Source organism: Panthera onca, chromosome D3 (assembly GCF_046562875.1).
Source record: "Panthera onca isolate mPanOnc1 chromosome D3, mPanOnc1 haplotype 2, whole genome shotgun sequence".
NCBI classification, from domain to species: Eukaryota; Metazoa; Chordata; class Mammalia; order Carnivora; family Felidae; genus Panthera; species Panthera onca.
Window position 1 is genome coordinate 27642457 of NC_138350.1, and position 17298 is coordinate 27659754.

At 40.9% G+C, this 17298-nt stretch overlaps 1 protein-coding gene across 5 annotated transcripts in view; it reads left to right on the forward strand.

The window, feature by feature from the left end:
- The window catches only part of HIRA (histone cell cycle regulator), a 91690-nt gene extending 74636 nt beyond the window's left edge, over window positions 1-17054 (forward strand). For 4 of the 5 annotated variants that reach the window (XM_060612975.3, XM_060612976.3, XM_060612979.3 and 1 more), the window contains 2 exons: window positions 319-482; window positions 16163-17054. In XM_060612975.3, the coding sequence (XP_060468958.1) occupies window positions 319-482; window positions 16163-16617 (619 nt within the window). In that variant the 3' untranslated portion in view covers window positions 16618-17054. Of the gene's footprint in view, window positions 1-318; window positions 483-2603; window positions 2693-16162 lie in introns of all 5 variants that reach the window. The other variant, XM_078435519.2, reaches the window with a different exon arrangement.
- Window positions 17055-17298: the final 244 nt, after the last annotated feature.

The following is a 17298-nucleotide window of genomic DNA, read 5'->3' on the forward strand; positions in this document are numbered from 1 at the left end:
CTTCAGAGCACAGATGGTGGTCTGAGTTGCTATGTGTCATGGACATGATGATGGGCAGTATTTTGAAGGGCAGTGGGGAAATGGGCTGCTGGCCTGTCACCTCAGGGGCCTTGATAGGAGTTACAGGGTGGGATACACCCAGGATGCTAGACAGACCAGGAGGCCTGTGGCTGGGACCTGGGGATGGTTTGGCCAGTGTGGAGTCTGACACCTGCCTCTTTACTGGCTCCTCACTGGTGTCCAAGGGCGCAAGGTGGCAGCCTCCTGCCCCATGCAGTGCCCACTGCCTCATGATGCTTGCTCTGCCAATCTCTGCAGTTCAGGAAGACAGGCAGCCCGACTCTTCTCCGTGCCTCATGTAGTGCAGCAGGAGACCACCCTGGCCTACCTGGAGAATCAGGTTGCAGCGGCACTCACCCTGCAGTCCAGCCATGAGTACCGCCATTGGCTCCTCCTCTACGCTCGGTACCTTGTGAATGAAGGTGAGGTTTCTGGTGGTCCCTCCATCTTCCTGGGTCTGGCTCAATTTCTATCCCAACATGATCTTCCAGAAAGCCCATGAATCAAGGCAGAGATGCAGTGGCCTAGGACTGTCTGCACTCTCCTTCCTGCCAGTCTCCTATGTTTACCCCCAGAGGCCCTGGACTCCAACTGCCCCATCAGCAAGATGGCCCTCAGCCCCCATCTCTTAGCCTGAGCTGTAATCAAAGCAGCTCAGCAGGCATCCAACCCTATTATAGACTCTGAGACCCTGAATTGGGTAGGCCCTGAGGACCAGGAGGACTGGCAGTAGGAGGGGGTGGGGGCACAGGATGCTTGAACAGACATGCTCCAGAGGAGCAGAAGGCTCAGACTCTTGCCTTCCCTCCTACCCTGGAGCTTCAGTGGTAGCTGGTCACCCCAGAGGAGGGCTTCTTCTGGCAATATCCATTGAGCCTGCATCTCTCTTCCTCCAAGCCCCTCCTGCCCTGGAAGGGCCTGCCTGATGTCCAGCACCTCTCCATGGCCTTCTAGCCCAGCTTTCCCTGCCAGCACTTCTGATCTCTCCCACCACCCCCTCTTCCCTTTTTGGTCAGCAGAAAGCTCGGTGTGTTGGAAGAGGTGGGCATCCTGTTGTCAGGGCACCCTACAATAAATAGACTTTCATCTCTCTGCTAAGCAAGTGTGGGGTTGTTTCTTACCACCTTCCTCCCACTTGAGCTTGTCCTCCGGGGTTGTGGCTTGGGAACTAGCACTCCCAAAACTCCCTGCGTGACCACACAGCTCCAGGCCTGGTCACAGAACTGCCTTCCCCACAGCCTCTCCTGGCCTTCTTGGTTTTGGTTTGCTTTTGACCTCACCCTCCCTATTTTGTTTATAATTTAAAGTACAGAAAAGAGAAAAAAAAAAAAATGTTCCGAACCCCTACAGGTGTCACTTCCAGAGCTCACATGTCACATTGCCTCTGATGACATAATTGTGTGTATATATAAACCTCTGATGACAACAAATATGGCTGACCAACTCAAAGTCCTTCCCAGCAGACTCCAATGATGAGTTTAATTTGCCTCTTTCCGCCCAGTCTGCATGGTTGCCCAGCCTGTGTGGTCACTGAGTCTTCTAAATACTCAATCTTCCCAAGCCCACACCTTTGCTGGGGTGCTCCTGTCACATCTGAGCCTCATACCCCAATCCCCTGGGGAGACCTGTCCTCTGGCTCCTCTAATTTACTTCATCCTGGGCGTTGATCAGGACTCATCCTGACACCCTGAACAAAGTCACTGCCTCCTCTGGGGCCTGCACCTACTTGTGGGATCACTTCTGCTTGCTTCTCTTTCTCTATCTTTCCCACATCTGTTCCTGCGTCCAATAACATAAGTCACCTCTGTTCTATTTCTTGCTTCCTTGACTATAAAAGGACTAAAATTTTAAAGGGAGACCCCTTTCACTTCTAAAATTCCTCAGATTCCAGCATCACCCTCTTATTCTCCACCCTTACCTTTGGGCGATTTCATCATACCCTATGGCTTCAGCTGCCACCAGTGCTAACAGGCCCCCAGATTCTGCCACCAGCATTTGTGGCACTCCATGTGGCTGTGCCATAACCTGTGAGTTGATGGGCCGGTGACTGCTTCTCCTATCTCCTCTGCTCCATCACCACCTCACTCTAAATTCATACCGTTGCTATCTCTTACTTCCCGAAGGTGCCTCCTGACCCTGCTGATCTCCTCTCACTGTCAACATGTCTTGTCTGAAACAAATCTGACCAGCCCACTCCCCTCCTTCCACAATTCCCACATTTTCCCATCACCTTGGGGAGTTTGTCCCAGAGCTGGCCACATCTCATTTTTCCCATGGGCCCAGCACATAGAGGGGCTGCTGTATATGCTATCAAGGGAGTGGGTTCGTGAGTGAGTCTGTCATTATGGGTCTCAGTGCCCCAAACTGAGAGTCGTTCAGGAGGCTTTTGCCCAAAGCAGCCAATAAAATAAACATTTGTTCAATCTATTTTGATATACACAACAACTTAGCATATTCTTGATTTTTTATTTCTTTTTGTAATGTGTTCCTATTTCTGTTTTGTTTTGTTGTTTTTGTTTTGTTTTGTTTTTTCCCGTAATTAGGGTTTGAATACCGACTCCGAGAAATATGCAAGGACTTACTGGGTCCGGTTCACTACTCCACTGGAAGCCAGTGGGAGTCAACGGTAGTGGTAGGTGCTGCTTTCATTCTTGCCACAAGAATTCTGTCTTAAAAAGTGAAGGTAGAGATGAAAAATAAGTCAAAGTGCTTTGAAATTCTTCCCCATTAGACTTCTTCAGCACACCGCCTTGGACCCCAGCATCAGTGAGAGGCTGAGATGTCAGTACTGCACTTGTGGGCAGGAGCTGGGTCTTTGGCATCAGGGGCCTAGAGAGTGCTCGGCCACGCGTGCACGTGTGCTGAGGAAAGCTGCCTGCCAGGGGCTGTGGGTTTGTTCAGTAGAGAAGATGAAAGATCTTACCCTGCTTTCCTGGAGCTCCCAGTTTGGTAGCGAGGCAGACAGAAGCAAGTAAGCAATTCCATCAACAAGATAGTTTTAGACCATGGATTATGCTAAGAAGGAAATAAGCAGAGCAATAAGCCGAAGGTGCCTAGGAATGAGCAGCCAGGGAGGACCCAGAAGGGGACTTTTAGGATGAAACCCAGGGATAAAAATGAGCCAGCTCTGCTGAGACCTGGGAGTCTCCTGGTAAAAGTGATAGTGAATGCAAAGAGGGCATGGTACATGGGGGCCACTGTGGCTGGAGTATAGTAGGCAAAGGAGAGGGTGGTGTGAGATTAGGTGAGACAGATGAACAGGAAGATCATTGAGACCTTGTGAGGAGCTGGAGCTGTTGGAGGAGTTTGTGCAGCGGTGACATGAAGTGACCCAGATCAGTCAGCAGGAGTGATATGAACTGATGTAGCAAAGCAGTAAGAGCTTGTTTTTTGCAGCAGTCTTGCAATAGGTGAAGGTGACTTGGATTGGCACAATGGCCATGGAGAGAGGAAAGGAGAAAGATTCAAGTTGTATTTTGGAGGCAGATCCAACCAGACTTGGTGGGTGGATGGGTGGATGTGGAATAGATTAAGAGAGAATAATGAGTATGCATACAGTTGCCTCCAGAATTTTTGGCTTGCACACACGGCTGCTAATTCATTGAAAGGAACAGGTTGGTCAGGGATGGGAGTTGTAGATATAAGTTAGCTCCCCAGCTTCTTCTTTAGTCACTGAGCAAATACTGATGGAGCACCCGCTGTGGCCAGGCATGGGACAGTGAGCAGTGAACAAAGCCGACAGGCCCCACCTTCATAGGTCTACATTCTTGTGCAGAGAAGCAGATTCTAAACAACTGAGCAAGTACATGTATTGTGATGGGTGGGGGTGGTGCTGTGGACAAACATAAAGAGGGCAAGGGGATACTTTCAGGATGCTATTTTATATTGGGTAATCAAGGAAGCCTTAACTAACTGAGCAGAGAGACCAGAAAAGGTGAGGGGCAAAGCCCCACAGATAACTGGAGAAAGAACATCCAGGCAGAGGGAACAGCAAGTTCAGAGGCCCTGAGGTGGCAGCTTGCAATGTGGAAGGAATAGCTGAGCAGAATAGCAATGGGAGGGTGAAAAGGGTTGTAGTCAGAAAGGTTGGAGGGTCAAACCTCATAGGTTCTATAGGCCATGGTGTGTGCTTGGCCTGTGTGTTTTATTCGATTTTTATTTTGTTGTAATAGATCTTAATTTGGTCAGTTAATAGAATCCTACCTTCAAAGTCCCAATTCCCCTTACACCTTTGAAGGTATGGTGCCACAGTTTTAACATCCACTGTTGTTGCTAAAAAACTGCTGCAAATCTGATTTCCATTGCTTTGTAAGTTCTTTTGGGATCCTCTCTTATTGTTCTGAAGTTTTACAAAGCCCATAGTCTGTTTCTTTCATTCATACTGTGGATTTTTCTTGGTTCTCTTCTTCAGTTATATCTTCCTTTCCATTTTCCCCATCATCAGAGAGATGTAATGTCCTCTCTTTTTAAAATCTTCTGTATAATTTTTTGTAGTTTCAGTTTTCTCCCCAGATTTTCAATTTAGTCTTTTATCTGCTTGAGCATAGTAAGTTTAGTTATTTTAAAGTTGTATGTCTGATAATTCTGGTATCAGGAACCTTGTGGATCTGTTTCTCTTGTCTATAGATGTGTCTGTGCTTTCTCATTTATATTCCTATTTCCTTACATGTTTGATTATTTTTAACTGTCTGCTGGACATGTTATTTGAAAAATTATTTGTAGGAATGATATGAGGACTTAGGTAATGTTCCTTTATTTCTTGGAGTACTTTTATTTGCTGCTGCCAGTTCTTGAGGCATCAGTACTGCAGGGTCCCCTCAACCCAGTTCAGGGGCTTAGGTTTTCTGGGCTGTCTTGGAATTCAAAGCCAGATACTCATTTGTGCAGGGTCTGGTTTACTTCCAGTTTACCCTTATTCTAGGGTACATGCCCTTGGGGTGGCAGCAGAAGGTGGGGGGTGACTTACCAGGAACTCCCACTTTTCATTTTGGCCCCTGCTTTGATCCCCCTATGCCCTCAAGTCTGGCAGAAGCTTGCTCAGCCTCTTTCTCATCAATAAATGTTCCTAAGGCAAAGGTGTCATTCTCTGGCCTTCTACCTTCTCCACATGCCAGCTTAATCCTTTGTCACTAGCACATTAGCTGTCTGAATTCTGTTTCTGTTTGTGTAGCTAGGTCCCCAACGGGAAGGGTTCTGAATTATCAGTAAGAGTAAAGCTGTTTCTTTACCACTCATCACCTCCGGGGCACCCTGATAGGACATCTTCTTGGGTGAGAGATAGACTGGCACATGTCTGACCAACCCTTCTCTGGGCCAAGTTGTAGAGGTTCACTCTGTGATCCAGCAGCCACTCTGGGAGCCTTAGCCTAGGATGTCAGCTGGAGCTCTACTACGTAGCAGTTTTCTGTCTCAGCCTCATGGTAAGCATGCTAGGCCAATATGGTGCAGATGGAAGGGGGCACAAGCAAGCCACCAATTATTAGCCATGTGCTCTTTTCTCCCACTCCTTCCTGCTGCTTGTTCGTGCCAGCTCCAAGCAGGATACCTCATTGGAACTTTGTCTAGGAGAGCCTGGAGCTCTCTTCACAGGAGGGAAGGTGTAGTCCTACCTGCTTTTTACCTTCTGTAAATTACCTAATATAGCTGGTCTGCTCACGGTCCCTGGTATCCATAACAAATGCTTTCAGCTGCAGGTAAATGATACTCCTTCTAATGGTGCTGAAATCTTTTTTTTTTTTTTCCTCTCTCTAAGTCATCTGGAGGTAGGTGGTACCCCTATATCTCTGTGATTCTCCTGGCCTTTACCTCATGGTCACAAGGTAGCTTTCATACCCAAGTTCAAGGAAAGAGGATAGTAGGAAGCCAGTACTAGCAACATCAGAAAAGGAAAAGCTACCCAGAAGTTAGTCCATGCTTCACAGGCAACCAGCGAATCACTTGAGCACACTCGTTGCAAGGGAGTCTAGGGAAGTGAGCAATTAGAGAGTATGTAGAAGAGGTCTTAGAGCAGGTGTAGAAATAGACAACTCCTGACCTCAGCACTATGCTGAATTTATTCCTTTTAAAAAAGCAAAACTGCTTTGCAGTCTCTTTATCGAGATACTGAGGGCAGGTTTGAATATGAACACTGTACTCTCTTGTTGAGTTTCTTTGTGAGCACTTTTATGGTAAGAATTGATCCTTAAAATGGAACTGGTTCTCAAGGTAGCTGGGAAAATGGAGCTGTGGATGGAAGGTGGACTGAAAACCAGCAGTGCTGACTCAGCAGCCAGCCCTCCCAAGAGGCTCATTAGAAAGCATCATTTAATATATTTAAGAGCCACTTATACTCCCTTTCTTTGAACTAACTGTTGAAATACTTAGTTGCCATGTGTTCTTATTGGGTTTGTAGGAGCTCTTTATATACTGGGAAATTACTCTTTGTGATATGAGCTACCAGTTTGCTTCAGGAGACCCCAAAGGTCCAGGCTCTTTCCCTCAAAGATCATTGTTCAGTGTCGAAGAGTTGGACCAGTCTTCGTGGTAGGACCTGTGACAATGGCCAGAGAGGTAGTAATGAGCTGTGTCCCACGCTGCTGCCTTAAACAGTAGAGAGACATACTGAGAGCCCAGAGTGGGAGGTGGTACTTGGTGGCAGTTGGTATTGACATAAGCCTTCAGGCCAAAGGGCAGATCCTCTTGCAGCTTGCCCCTGGTGCCGCAGGCAGGCAGTACGTTCTGCTTTGTTTATGCAGTTTACTTCATCCCCTTTTATCTTTTTTTAATTAAAATTTTCAGGTTTTTAATTTAAAATTTTATTTTGGCTGGTAATATAGTCACATAGTTCAAAAATTAAAAGGTACAATAGTTTTGAAATAAGCTTTGTTGTTTTGGTGGGGTTGTTTTTTGGTTTTTGCTCTACTTGTACTTGCATTTATTTTATGTGGAATTTACTCCCAGGCCATAAATTTTTGTTCAGTTTCTTCTGGGATATCTTTTTCTTCCATGCAACCTCCTCTTCTGGTTTAGGAACAATCTCCTTTTCAATAAAGATCGGCTCAGTGTGGCAGGAAGAGCTCATATATGGGTCAGTCCAAACATGATTTCTGTAAGTTCTGCGCTGCATCTTGGGGTTTTGTTCACCTGAATGTGCTGTTCAATGACCAGAGAATCTACATCCAAACCCTTAAGTTCAGCATTACTCTTAGCATTTTTAAGCATGTGTAGTAAAAATTGAGCGCTCTGTTTGAGCCTCTGATTCTGTGTCCAGCCCCACTCTTTGGCCTGGGCATACCTACCAACTCCACCATTGTAGTAACAGAATGGCACACATTGCTTCTATAAAGTGACAGTCTTCAGATACTTGGTGGCTTTTCGGATATACATACCCTTGATGCCTGTGCAGGTTCACATGCATTCATAAAGTGAACACAAAGCTTTGAACCTCTTGATTTGCATGATTTTGTAGGACTTTCTGGGTCAAGTGAATAGTGACCATTTGCAGAGATCACCTCAGACCACTTCTAGGAAGAGCAAAAATAAGTCTTGAAGTCAGAAACTAAAGGCTTCTCTACCTTTTGTCTTCTTTTTCAAAATTCTTATGGCTATTCAGGGTCCCTTGAGATTCCATATGAATTTTAAGATGAATTATTCTATTTCTGTGAAAAACACCATTAAGATTTTGATACGGAGTGCATTAAATCTATAGATTGTTTTTGGTGTTAGTGACATCTTAATAATATTAAATCTTCCAATCCATGAACAGAGGATGTCTTTCCATTTACCTTTAATTTCTTTCAGCAATATTTTATAGTTTTCAGTGTACTAGTCTTTTACCTCTTTGGTCAAGTTTATTTCTAAGTATTTTATTCCTCAGAGACTATTGTAAATGGAATTGTTTTCTTAGTTTCATTTTCAGAATGTTGTTGGTGTACAAAATGCAACTGATTTTTGTGTAATTTCTTATTGTGGAAATTTTCTGAATTCACTTATTCTAACAGGTTTTTTTATAGAGCCTTTGGGGTTTTCTACATATAAGATGATGTTGTCTACAAACAAGAAAGATTTATTTCTTCCTTTCCAATTTGGATGCCTTTTATTTCATTTTCTCTCCTCATTGCTCTGGTTAGAACTTCCAGTACCCTGGTAAAAGCTAGGATTCTTGCCTTGTTCCTGACTTTGGAGCAAAAGCTTTCAGTCTTTTAACATTGAGTGTGATGTTTTCTTATATGGCCTTTATTATACTGAGGTGGACTACTTCTGTTATTAGTCTTTGGAGTGTTTTTGCAATGAGAGAGTGTTGAACTTTGTCAAAAAAATTTTTGCATCAATTGAAGATTGTTAATAATTCTTTAAATGTTTGGTGAAATTCACCAACGAAGCCATTTGGGCAGTCATAGGGTCTTTTTTTGTTGAGAGATTTGTGATTACTGATTCAATATCTTTGCTAGTTATAGATCTGTTCAGATTTTCTATTTCTTCATGTTTCAGTCTTGGTAGGCTGTGTGTTTCTAGGAATTTGTCCATATTGTCTAGGTTGTCCAGTTTGTTGGTGTACAATTGTTTGTGTAAAATTGTTTATTTATAATGTTTACTTTTATGGCATCAGTTGTAATGCCCCTGTTTCATTTCTGATTGTGATTCAAGTCTTCTCTCTTTTTTTTTCTTAATCCATCTAGGCAAAAGTTTATCAGTTTTGATGATCTTTTCAAATAATATGTTTCGATTTCATTATTTTCTCTATTTTTCTATTCTCCATTTTATTTTCACTTGTGTGATTTTCTTGCTTCTGCTTGATTTGGGTTAGCTTGCTTTTATTTTTCTAGTTTCAAAGATGGAAGGTTATGTTATTGATTTGAGGTTTTTCTTTGTATATTCTTAAAGCTATGAATTTCTGTCTAATGACTGCTTTTGCTGCATCCTGTCATTCTTGGTATATTGTTTTCATTTTCATTTGTCTCAGATATTCTCTAATTTCCCTTGTGATTTCTTCTTTGAATCATTGGTTAACAATATGTTGTCTCATATTTGCAGATTGTCCTGTTTTCCATTAGCTTTTGATTTCTGGTTTCATCCCATTGATTGGAAAAGATACTTCTATGATTTCAGTCTTTTTAAACCTATTGATATTTGTTTGTGACCTAACATGTGGTCTTTCCTGGAGAATGTTCAGTGTGCACCTGAGAAAAATGTATCCTGTTGTTGGGTGTGATGTTCTATATATGTATGTAAGGTACAATTGGTCTATATTGTTTTTTAGGTCTTCGTATTCCTTATTGATCCTGTCTCTGGTTGTTCTGTCCATTATTGAGAATGGGATATTCAAGTGTCCTACAGTTATTGTAGAACTATATATTTTTCCTTTCAACTCGATGTTTTCTTCATATATTTAGGAGCTCTGATGTTTGGTGCATATGTTTATAATTGTTACATCTTCTTTGGGAAATTGACCCTTTTATCATTATACAATGTCTCTTGTATACTTTATGAGAGACAGAGAGACACGTATACATACATTATACTTTTGTCTCTTGTAATAGTTTTTGAAATAATATCTGTTTTGCATGAAACTAGTATAGCCATCTCTTCTGTATTTTGGTTACTATTTCCATGAACTGTCTTTCTCTGTCCTTTCACATTCAACCTATATGTGCCCTTAGATCTAAAGTGAGTTCCTTGTAGGTAGCATATGGTTGAATCCTGGCTTCTTACCCATTTTTTTAATTGGGGAGTTTAATCCATTTGCACTTAAAGTAATTACTGACAGATAAAGACTTAATATTGTCATTTTGTTACTTATTTTCTGTATGTTTTATAGCTTTTTATCCCTCATTCCCTCCTTTACTATTTTACTTTGCATTTAGTTAATTTTTTTAGTGACATGTTTTGATTCTCTCCTCTTTTCAGTTTGTGTATATTCTATAGATATTTTCTTTTTGATAACCATAGGGAAAACAAAAACATTCTAAAGTTCTAACAGTCTATTTTAAACTAATAACAGTTTAATTTCACTTGTATACAAAAACATTGCCTACTCCTTTACAGTTCCACTCCATCCACTTTGTTATTGAAGGCACAAATTATATCTTTTTATATTCTATAACCTTTAACATAGATTTATAATTTCTTATGCTTTTGTCTTTTAAATCTAATAAAAGAATAAAAAATGGAATTACCAAACAAATGTACACAATATGGGTTTTTATATTTGTCCTTGTTTTCACCTTTACCAGAGAACTTTATATTTTATTGTCTAGCATCCTTTTATTTCAACGTGAAGGACTCCCTTTAGCATTTCTTATAGGGTAGTTCTAATCATAATGAATCCATCAGTTTATTTATCTGGGAATGTGTTCATTTCTTTCTTGATTTTGAAGGATAGTTTTGCTGGATATGGTATTCTCAGATATCAGTTTTTCTCTGGCTTTCAGTGTTCCTGCTGAGAAATCACTGATTGTCTTATTGAGGATGCTTTTTACATAATGAGCCACTTTTCTTCTTTCAAGATTATCTCTTTGTCTTTGACTTCACATAATTTGATTAAAATGTGTCACAGTATGAGTTCATTTGGGATTTTCCTACACGGAGTATTTGTTGAGCTTGGATTTGCAAATCCGTGTCTTTCCTCAAACCTGGGAACGTTTCAGCCATTATTTCTCCAAATAAGTTGTCTTCCCCTTTCTCTCTCTGTTACTCTTCTGGGACTTACATAATGCATGTATTGGTCTGCTTGATGGTGTCCTATAAGTCTCTTATGCTGTTTTCTCTTTTCTTCGTTCTATTTTCTTTTTGCTGTTCAGATTCAATAATTTTAAATAACTTGAATTCAAGTTTATTTATTCTTTCTTCTGTCTATTCAAGTCTACTGTTGAACCCCTCTAGTGAATTTTTCTATTTAGCTACTATGTTTTTAAGCTCCAGAATTTGGTTTGGTTCTTTTTTATAATTTCTGTCTCTTTGTTAATATTCTCATTCTGTTCACATATCATTTTCCTAATATGTCTGTTCATGTTCTCTTTGAGAATATTTAAGACAATAGTTTTAAAGTCTTTGTCACATAAGTTCCAAGCCTGTGTTCCCTTAGGGTCAGTTTCTGGAGGTTTATTTTGTTATTTTGAATGGGCCATGTTTCTTTGTTTCTTTGAATGCCCTGTCATCTTTTGCTGAATATTGGGCATTTGAAAAAAAAGGCCACCTTTCCAGTCTTTGCAGACTGGCTCCCCTACTCAGCTGGTCATGAAGGCTCTTGGTCCTCCAGCCTTTTCTGGGGATGCCTTTTTCCCAGGTCTTTGCTTGTGCTTTTCTTCCATTTCCCCATTTACATAGCTGCTTTTAAGTGTTTCACTTTCCCTAGAAATCTCACTTCTGCTTCTTTTCATAACCTTAGATGTTCTGTTGTATTCTACTCATAGTATCCTTTCCATAGGCATCCACAGGTCCACAGTTCCCCTACAGCTCTCAGTCACCACTTTGCCCACCACTGCCCTTTTGCAGCCTCCATCATGATATCTAAACTATGCCATTGTTCCCATCAGCACTCTCTGTTCATTTAGGTTTTCTTTAATGGCTTTCAATACAGTTTTATAACTTTCAGCACATAGGCCATCCACGTCTTTTGTTAGATTCATTCTTAGATGTTTTATAATTGTGGCTATTCTAAACAGTATATTGTCCTATTTATGTTTTCTAATTATTCATTGCTGCTGTATATATATATAAGTGCATTTGGTTTTGGTATTTTAGTCACCAAACATCTTTCTACACGTTTTTGTTATGTTTATTATTATTATTATTATTATTATTATTAATTTATCACTAGTTTTGTGTTTTCTGTGTAGAGTAAGCAGCCAAATCATCTTAAATAGTTGTTTTATTTCCTGTTTTCCAATTCTTGTGCCTTTTTCCATAATATTAAAACCTATTAAATTAATAAGCTTTCTAAGATTAAATTATCCTCAATTTCTTGGATAAACAATAACTTGGTCATAGTATCTTTTCATTCACTGTTAGAACTAATTGCTAATAATTTATTAGAGATTTGTACACCTGATTTCATGGGTGAAATTGGCCTGGGATCTTTCATTCTCATTTTATTTTTGTCTGGTTTTAGAATCAAGGTTATTTTGGGGCACCTGGGTGGCTCAGTCGGTTGGGCGTCCGACTTCGGCTCAGGTCACGATCTCGCGGTCCGTGAGTTCGAGCCCCGCGTCGGGCTCTGGGCTGATGGCTCAGAGCCTGGAGCCTGCTTCCGAATCTGTGTCTCCCTCTCTCTCTGCCCCTCCCCCGTTCATGCTCTGTCTCTCTCTGTCTCAAAAATAAATAAAACGTTAAAAAAATTTTTTTTTTTTTTTAAATGAAAAGAATCAAGGTTATTTTGTCTCATAGAATGTATTGGGGGTAGTTCCTCTTTTTTTGTTCTTTGAGTTTATATAAATTTGGAAAAATCGGTTCCTTGGAAGTCTCTTAAACATCAGTTTACAAAACTAGTATACCTGTTATTTTCCTTGTGGTAAGATTTAACTCCTATTTTCTATTTATTCTTGAATTGATTTAGATAAATTATATTTTCCTAGGAATTAGTCCATTTTCTCTAAATGTTCAGTTTTGTTGGCATAAAGTTGTTGATCAGTAAATGATCAGACAAATGACTTGTCTTTATTCGTCTTTTCTATCAAAAGTTTTTAATTTCATTGATTTCAATTCTTTATTATCTCATTTTCTTTTTAAAAATGTTTTTTCTTGGGGTTCCTGGGTCGCTCTGTCGGTTAAACATCCAACTTTGGATCAGGTCATGATCTCACAGTTCATAAGTTTGAGCACCACATCGGGCTATGTGCTGTCAGCACAGAACCCACTTCAGATCATCTGTCCCCCTCTCTCTCTGCCTATCTCTCTCTCTCCAAAATAAAATAAATAAGTTTTTTTGATGTCTTTTTTCTTTCTTATTTTATTTTATTTTATTTTATTTTATTTTATTTTATTTATTTGTGTGTGTGTGTGTGTGTGTGTGTGTAGTGTGTGTATGTATGTTGTTTTTTTGTTGTTTTTGTTTTTCTGATACCTAAGTTGGACTCAGGTAATTGGTTGTCATTTTTGTATGTACTCTGATAGATGTTTTATGTTTTTAAGTATCCCTATAAGAGCCTCTCTTCTGTTGCATTTCACCATTTTCGCAGTATATAGTGTTTTTATTGCCATTCACTTGTAAGTCATTTTTAGTTTCAATTAACAATTTCATTAATTAACTTAATTGATTAATTAGATTCATGGGTTCTATTTGTGTCTTAGTTAGAGAACATGAGCTATATCAGGGGTTGGCAAATTTCTTCTGTCAGGGACCAGAGAGTAAACATGTCAGGCTTTGCAAATTCATGCAGTCTCTGTACAACTGCTTGACTCTGCTGTTGTAACATGGTATATAAACAAAAGGACGGGTGTGGCTGCATTTTGATAAAATTATTTACAAAAACATATAGTAGCTGTATTCGATCATGCCAATCTGCAGTCTACATGATGCCTATTTTTTGAGGTTTACTTTTAGAGCAATTTTTTGTATTTCTGTGTGTGCCAAAGAACGTGTATTTTCATTTTGTATATGTCCATTAAGTCTTATTTACTAAATGTTCAGTTCAGATTACCTGAATCTGCAGCTTTTTCCCTTTCTGACCCATCACTAGTTGGTTGTATATTAAAATCTCCCTGAGGGTGGTTTTGTCCCTCTCTTTGACTTTCTCTTTCCTCAGCAACGTTTTTGTCATGAAGTCCTCTTTGGTAATTGTAAAATACTCGCTCTCTTTTTACTCTTTACTAACGTATCTCTCTCCAACTTTTAACCCTTCTGCATCCATGTTTATATGTTTCTTACTAACATTGGATGGCTGGCTTTTATTTTATCTAATCTGACAAGCTTTTTTTTTTTTTCCCCTCATTGCTAAGCTCAAACCATTTACATTTTTTGTTTTCTTGGTTTTCTTAAGGCTAATATAAACTTTAGCCATAGTTGATCACATTTCTTTTCATGTCTCTTAGCATTGTCTGGATTTATCTTCTCTTACTTCAAGTATTTCCTCCAAAACATTTTCACGGTGGATCTTTTTTGTGGCAAACCTTTTGAGGTCTTATAAGCCTAAGAATACTTTTCATTACACCTTTTAATATGAATACCTATTTGGGTAAAAAAGTTTAGGTTATGAGGTTTTTTCCCAGTATATTATAAATACTACTTTATTGTGTATCTTGGTATCTCTCCTTTTGTAGGTAATATGCTCTTGTTTTTTAGAAACTTTCAGAATGTTTCTGTCTTTGATATCCTCAAATTCTGTGTATTTTATCCTAACATGTCTAGATACCAGCTTTTCCATATCTTTTTTTCCCCCAGTTTTGTGAAAAATGTTGTTGGTATTTTAATAGGGATTGCATTAAATCTGTAGATTGCTTTGGGTGATCTGGACATTTTTACAATATTGATCCTTCCAATCTATGAACATGAAATATCTTTCCATTTATTTGTGTCTTCAGTTTCTTTCATCAATGTTTTACAGTTTTTGTGGAGTACAAGTCTTCCTAGGTATTTTATTGTTCTTGGTGCAGTTGTAAATGGGATTGTTTCCTTATTTTCTATTCTGCTACTTCGTTATTAGTGTGAAGAAATGTAAGATTTCTATATATTAACTTTTTGCTGTGATTTTACTAAACTCATTTATCAGTTTTAGTTTTTTGATGGAGTCTTTAGGGTTTTCTACATATAATATAATATATTACAATAATGTAATATATTATAATGGTATAGTATAATAGTGTCATGCCATCTGCAAATGGTGAAAGTTTTACTTCTTACCAATTTAGACGCCTATTTCTTTTTCTTATCTGACTGCTGTGACTAGGACTTACAGTACTATGTTGAATAAAAGTAGAGAGAGTGGACACCTTTGTCTTATTACTGATCTTAGAGGAAAAGCTGTTTTTCACCACTGAAATATGTTAGTTGTGTGGTTTTCATATATAACCTTTATTATGTTTCCATATCTTACATGATCAGCATTCATGGAGGCTTTCAACCTAAGGCCATTTGATTTTATTATGTGAAATCCACCTGTATTATTTCCTTAAATATTTCCTACTCTCTTCTTTCTCTCTTCTGGGACCCATTATGTAGATATTGCGCCCATTTGCTGCCTCCTTCTGCCTTTACTTTTCCCCATACAATTTCTCCTCTTACTTCCCCTCTCTTGCCTCTCTCCTCAAGCATGATCTGTGGTCCTCCATCTTACTCTACTCTGACTTGGTCTTCAGCAGTGTCTGTTCTCCCACAAATCCCATCTCCTTCAATGACTACGTTGCTCATACTTAATATCTACACTTGGTTCTTTTCTATAATTCCTTGTCTTGTTACCATGCTTATTTTAACATCTTGGGCCTTCCTTCACTTCCAATGGTCAGTGTTGTTGGTTGGCGGTTTTTTTCTTTGAAGCAGATGTGCTCCTCAGGGTTCTGTGCAGTGGAGACCCCTCCCCACAGTACATGTTGCAGGAGAACCCAGGCAGACCATGGTGCCAGTGCACCCAGGCATGAAAGATTCCTGGGCAAAGCCCAAGGGCAGAGGCCCCAGGATTATAAAACCAAGGCCAGCCACTGCCTCCCAGGTGCCTCTTCTCCCTTGAATTTGACCTCAGTCCCCTAGAGAACATCCACATGAGGGAAGAGCCATTCCTGGATGGCTATCCACCTGTCCCTCTACCCTAATGTCCTACTTCTGTCCTGGTCTGGAAGGCCAAGCTACCATGGCCACTAATCAGTACAGTTCAAGACCAGTGGTGATTATGCCAGCAAACTTAGGGGACACAGAGGAGCAGAACCTACCCTGGTTTTCTTTGCTGTATCCTTGCACTGTGTCCTTTCCCTACTCCCTGCCACTCCATCCCACATGCCCCAGCTCAGGCTTTTAGCTTGCCTAGGACTTGCCAGCATGTAGAGAAATTGCTCTCATCCATCTGTAGTTTCTCCAGGGGGTCTCTGGGGGTCAGATGGGCAGACAGAAGTTTCTCTGCCAGGCCAGGGAAGCCCCCCCATCTTTCAGGTCTCCTCACTGACACTTGAATTCAACTGTCACTCTTTGTGTCCACAGGGTCTCCGGAAGAGGGAGCTGTTGAAGGAGCTACTGCCAGTCATTGGGCAGAATCTCCGTTTTCAGCGCCTCTTCACCGAGTGTCAGGAGCAGCTCGATATCCTGAGGGACAAGTAGCCTGCCTAGGCCTCCCCTGGCTACAGCAAGGGCAGGGCCACACTCTCGCCGCTGACAACGCAGAGGACCACCTCTCACCTCGTCAGGCTACAGAAGGACGAGGAGACACTGGCAGGAGGTGGGCTATCCCGTGCCAGCACCAGCCCAGCTTCCTGGGCAGACTTCCCCTATTTCCTGGGCCTGTTGCTCCCTCAGAAGGGGGAACCTCTGCCAGCCATTCATCCCTCCCTCCAGGACCCCTGTGCAGAGCTGGGGCTGGGGCCCTGCCCTGCTGCCCTGGGGTCAGTGAGGCACTCCCAGGCCTGCCGTCTCCAGCACGGTCCCAAGGTGGACGCTAGTCCCTGCCACTGCAGACACCGTGCTGCTTCAGCTATGACGAATGAGCCATTTGTGAAAGAGAGAGAACCCTGAAATGTTAGTGTATTATGCAGTCAGTAGACTGACCCTGAGACCTATGTAAAAGGAAAGCCTATTCCAACACGGACTATTTTTGTACTAGAATTTGCTAACTTGTAATATGGAATTTTCCTTTTGGCCAATAATCAGGATTTCCCTATAAGTCACTTGGACATTGGTCACTTGTAGGAAATTTAAACTCTAATTATGACAGCTACATTGAAAAATAATTGTACTGAAATTAACTTGTCTATCTTCATTTGGTTTTAATTTTTAAATGTTTGTAAAAAGAGACTGTTTTTTGGGGGAATGGGGCAGAGGGGTGGGCGATTTCTTTTGTAAGTGTAAAATAAATGAACACGCATTGGATACCAAATCATCCTGGCTTCCCCTGCCTTTTCCTTCTAACTTCCACCTTCCCCTGAAATGGGCAATAATGGAACATCAGAACCAGAAAGGATTTTTGATGTCATCTATTGGCCCCAGCCTCTCTGTGCAGAAATTCTTTCCCACTGTGGAGGTCACTTCTTTGAAGGATCTGAGGCTGAGCTGGGGGTAACCGATAGGCCACCTCACATAAGTCTCTTCCCAAGCCATGCCTCAAAGTTCTTCTGGTGGTGGGG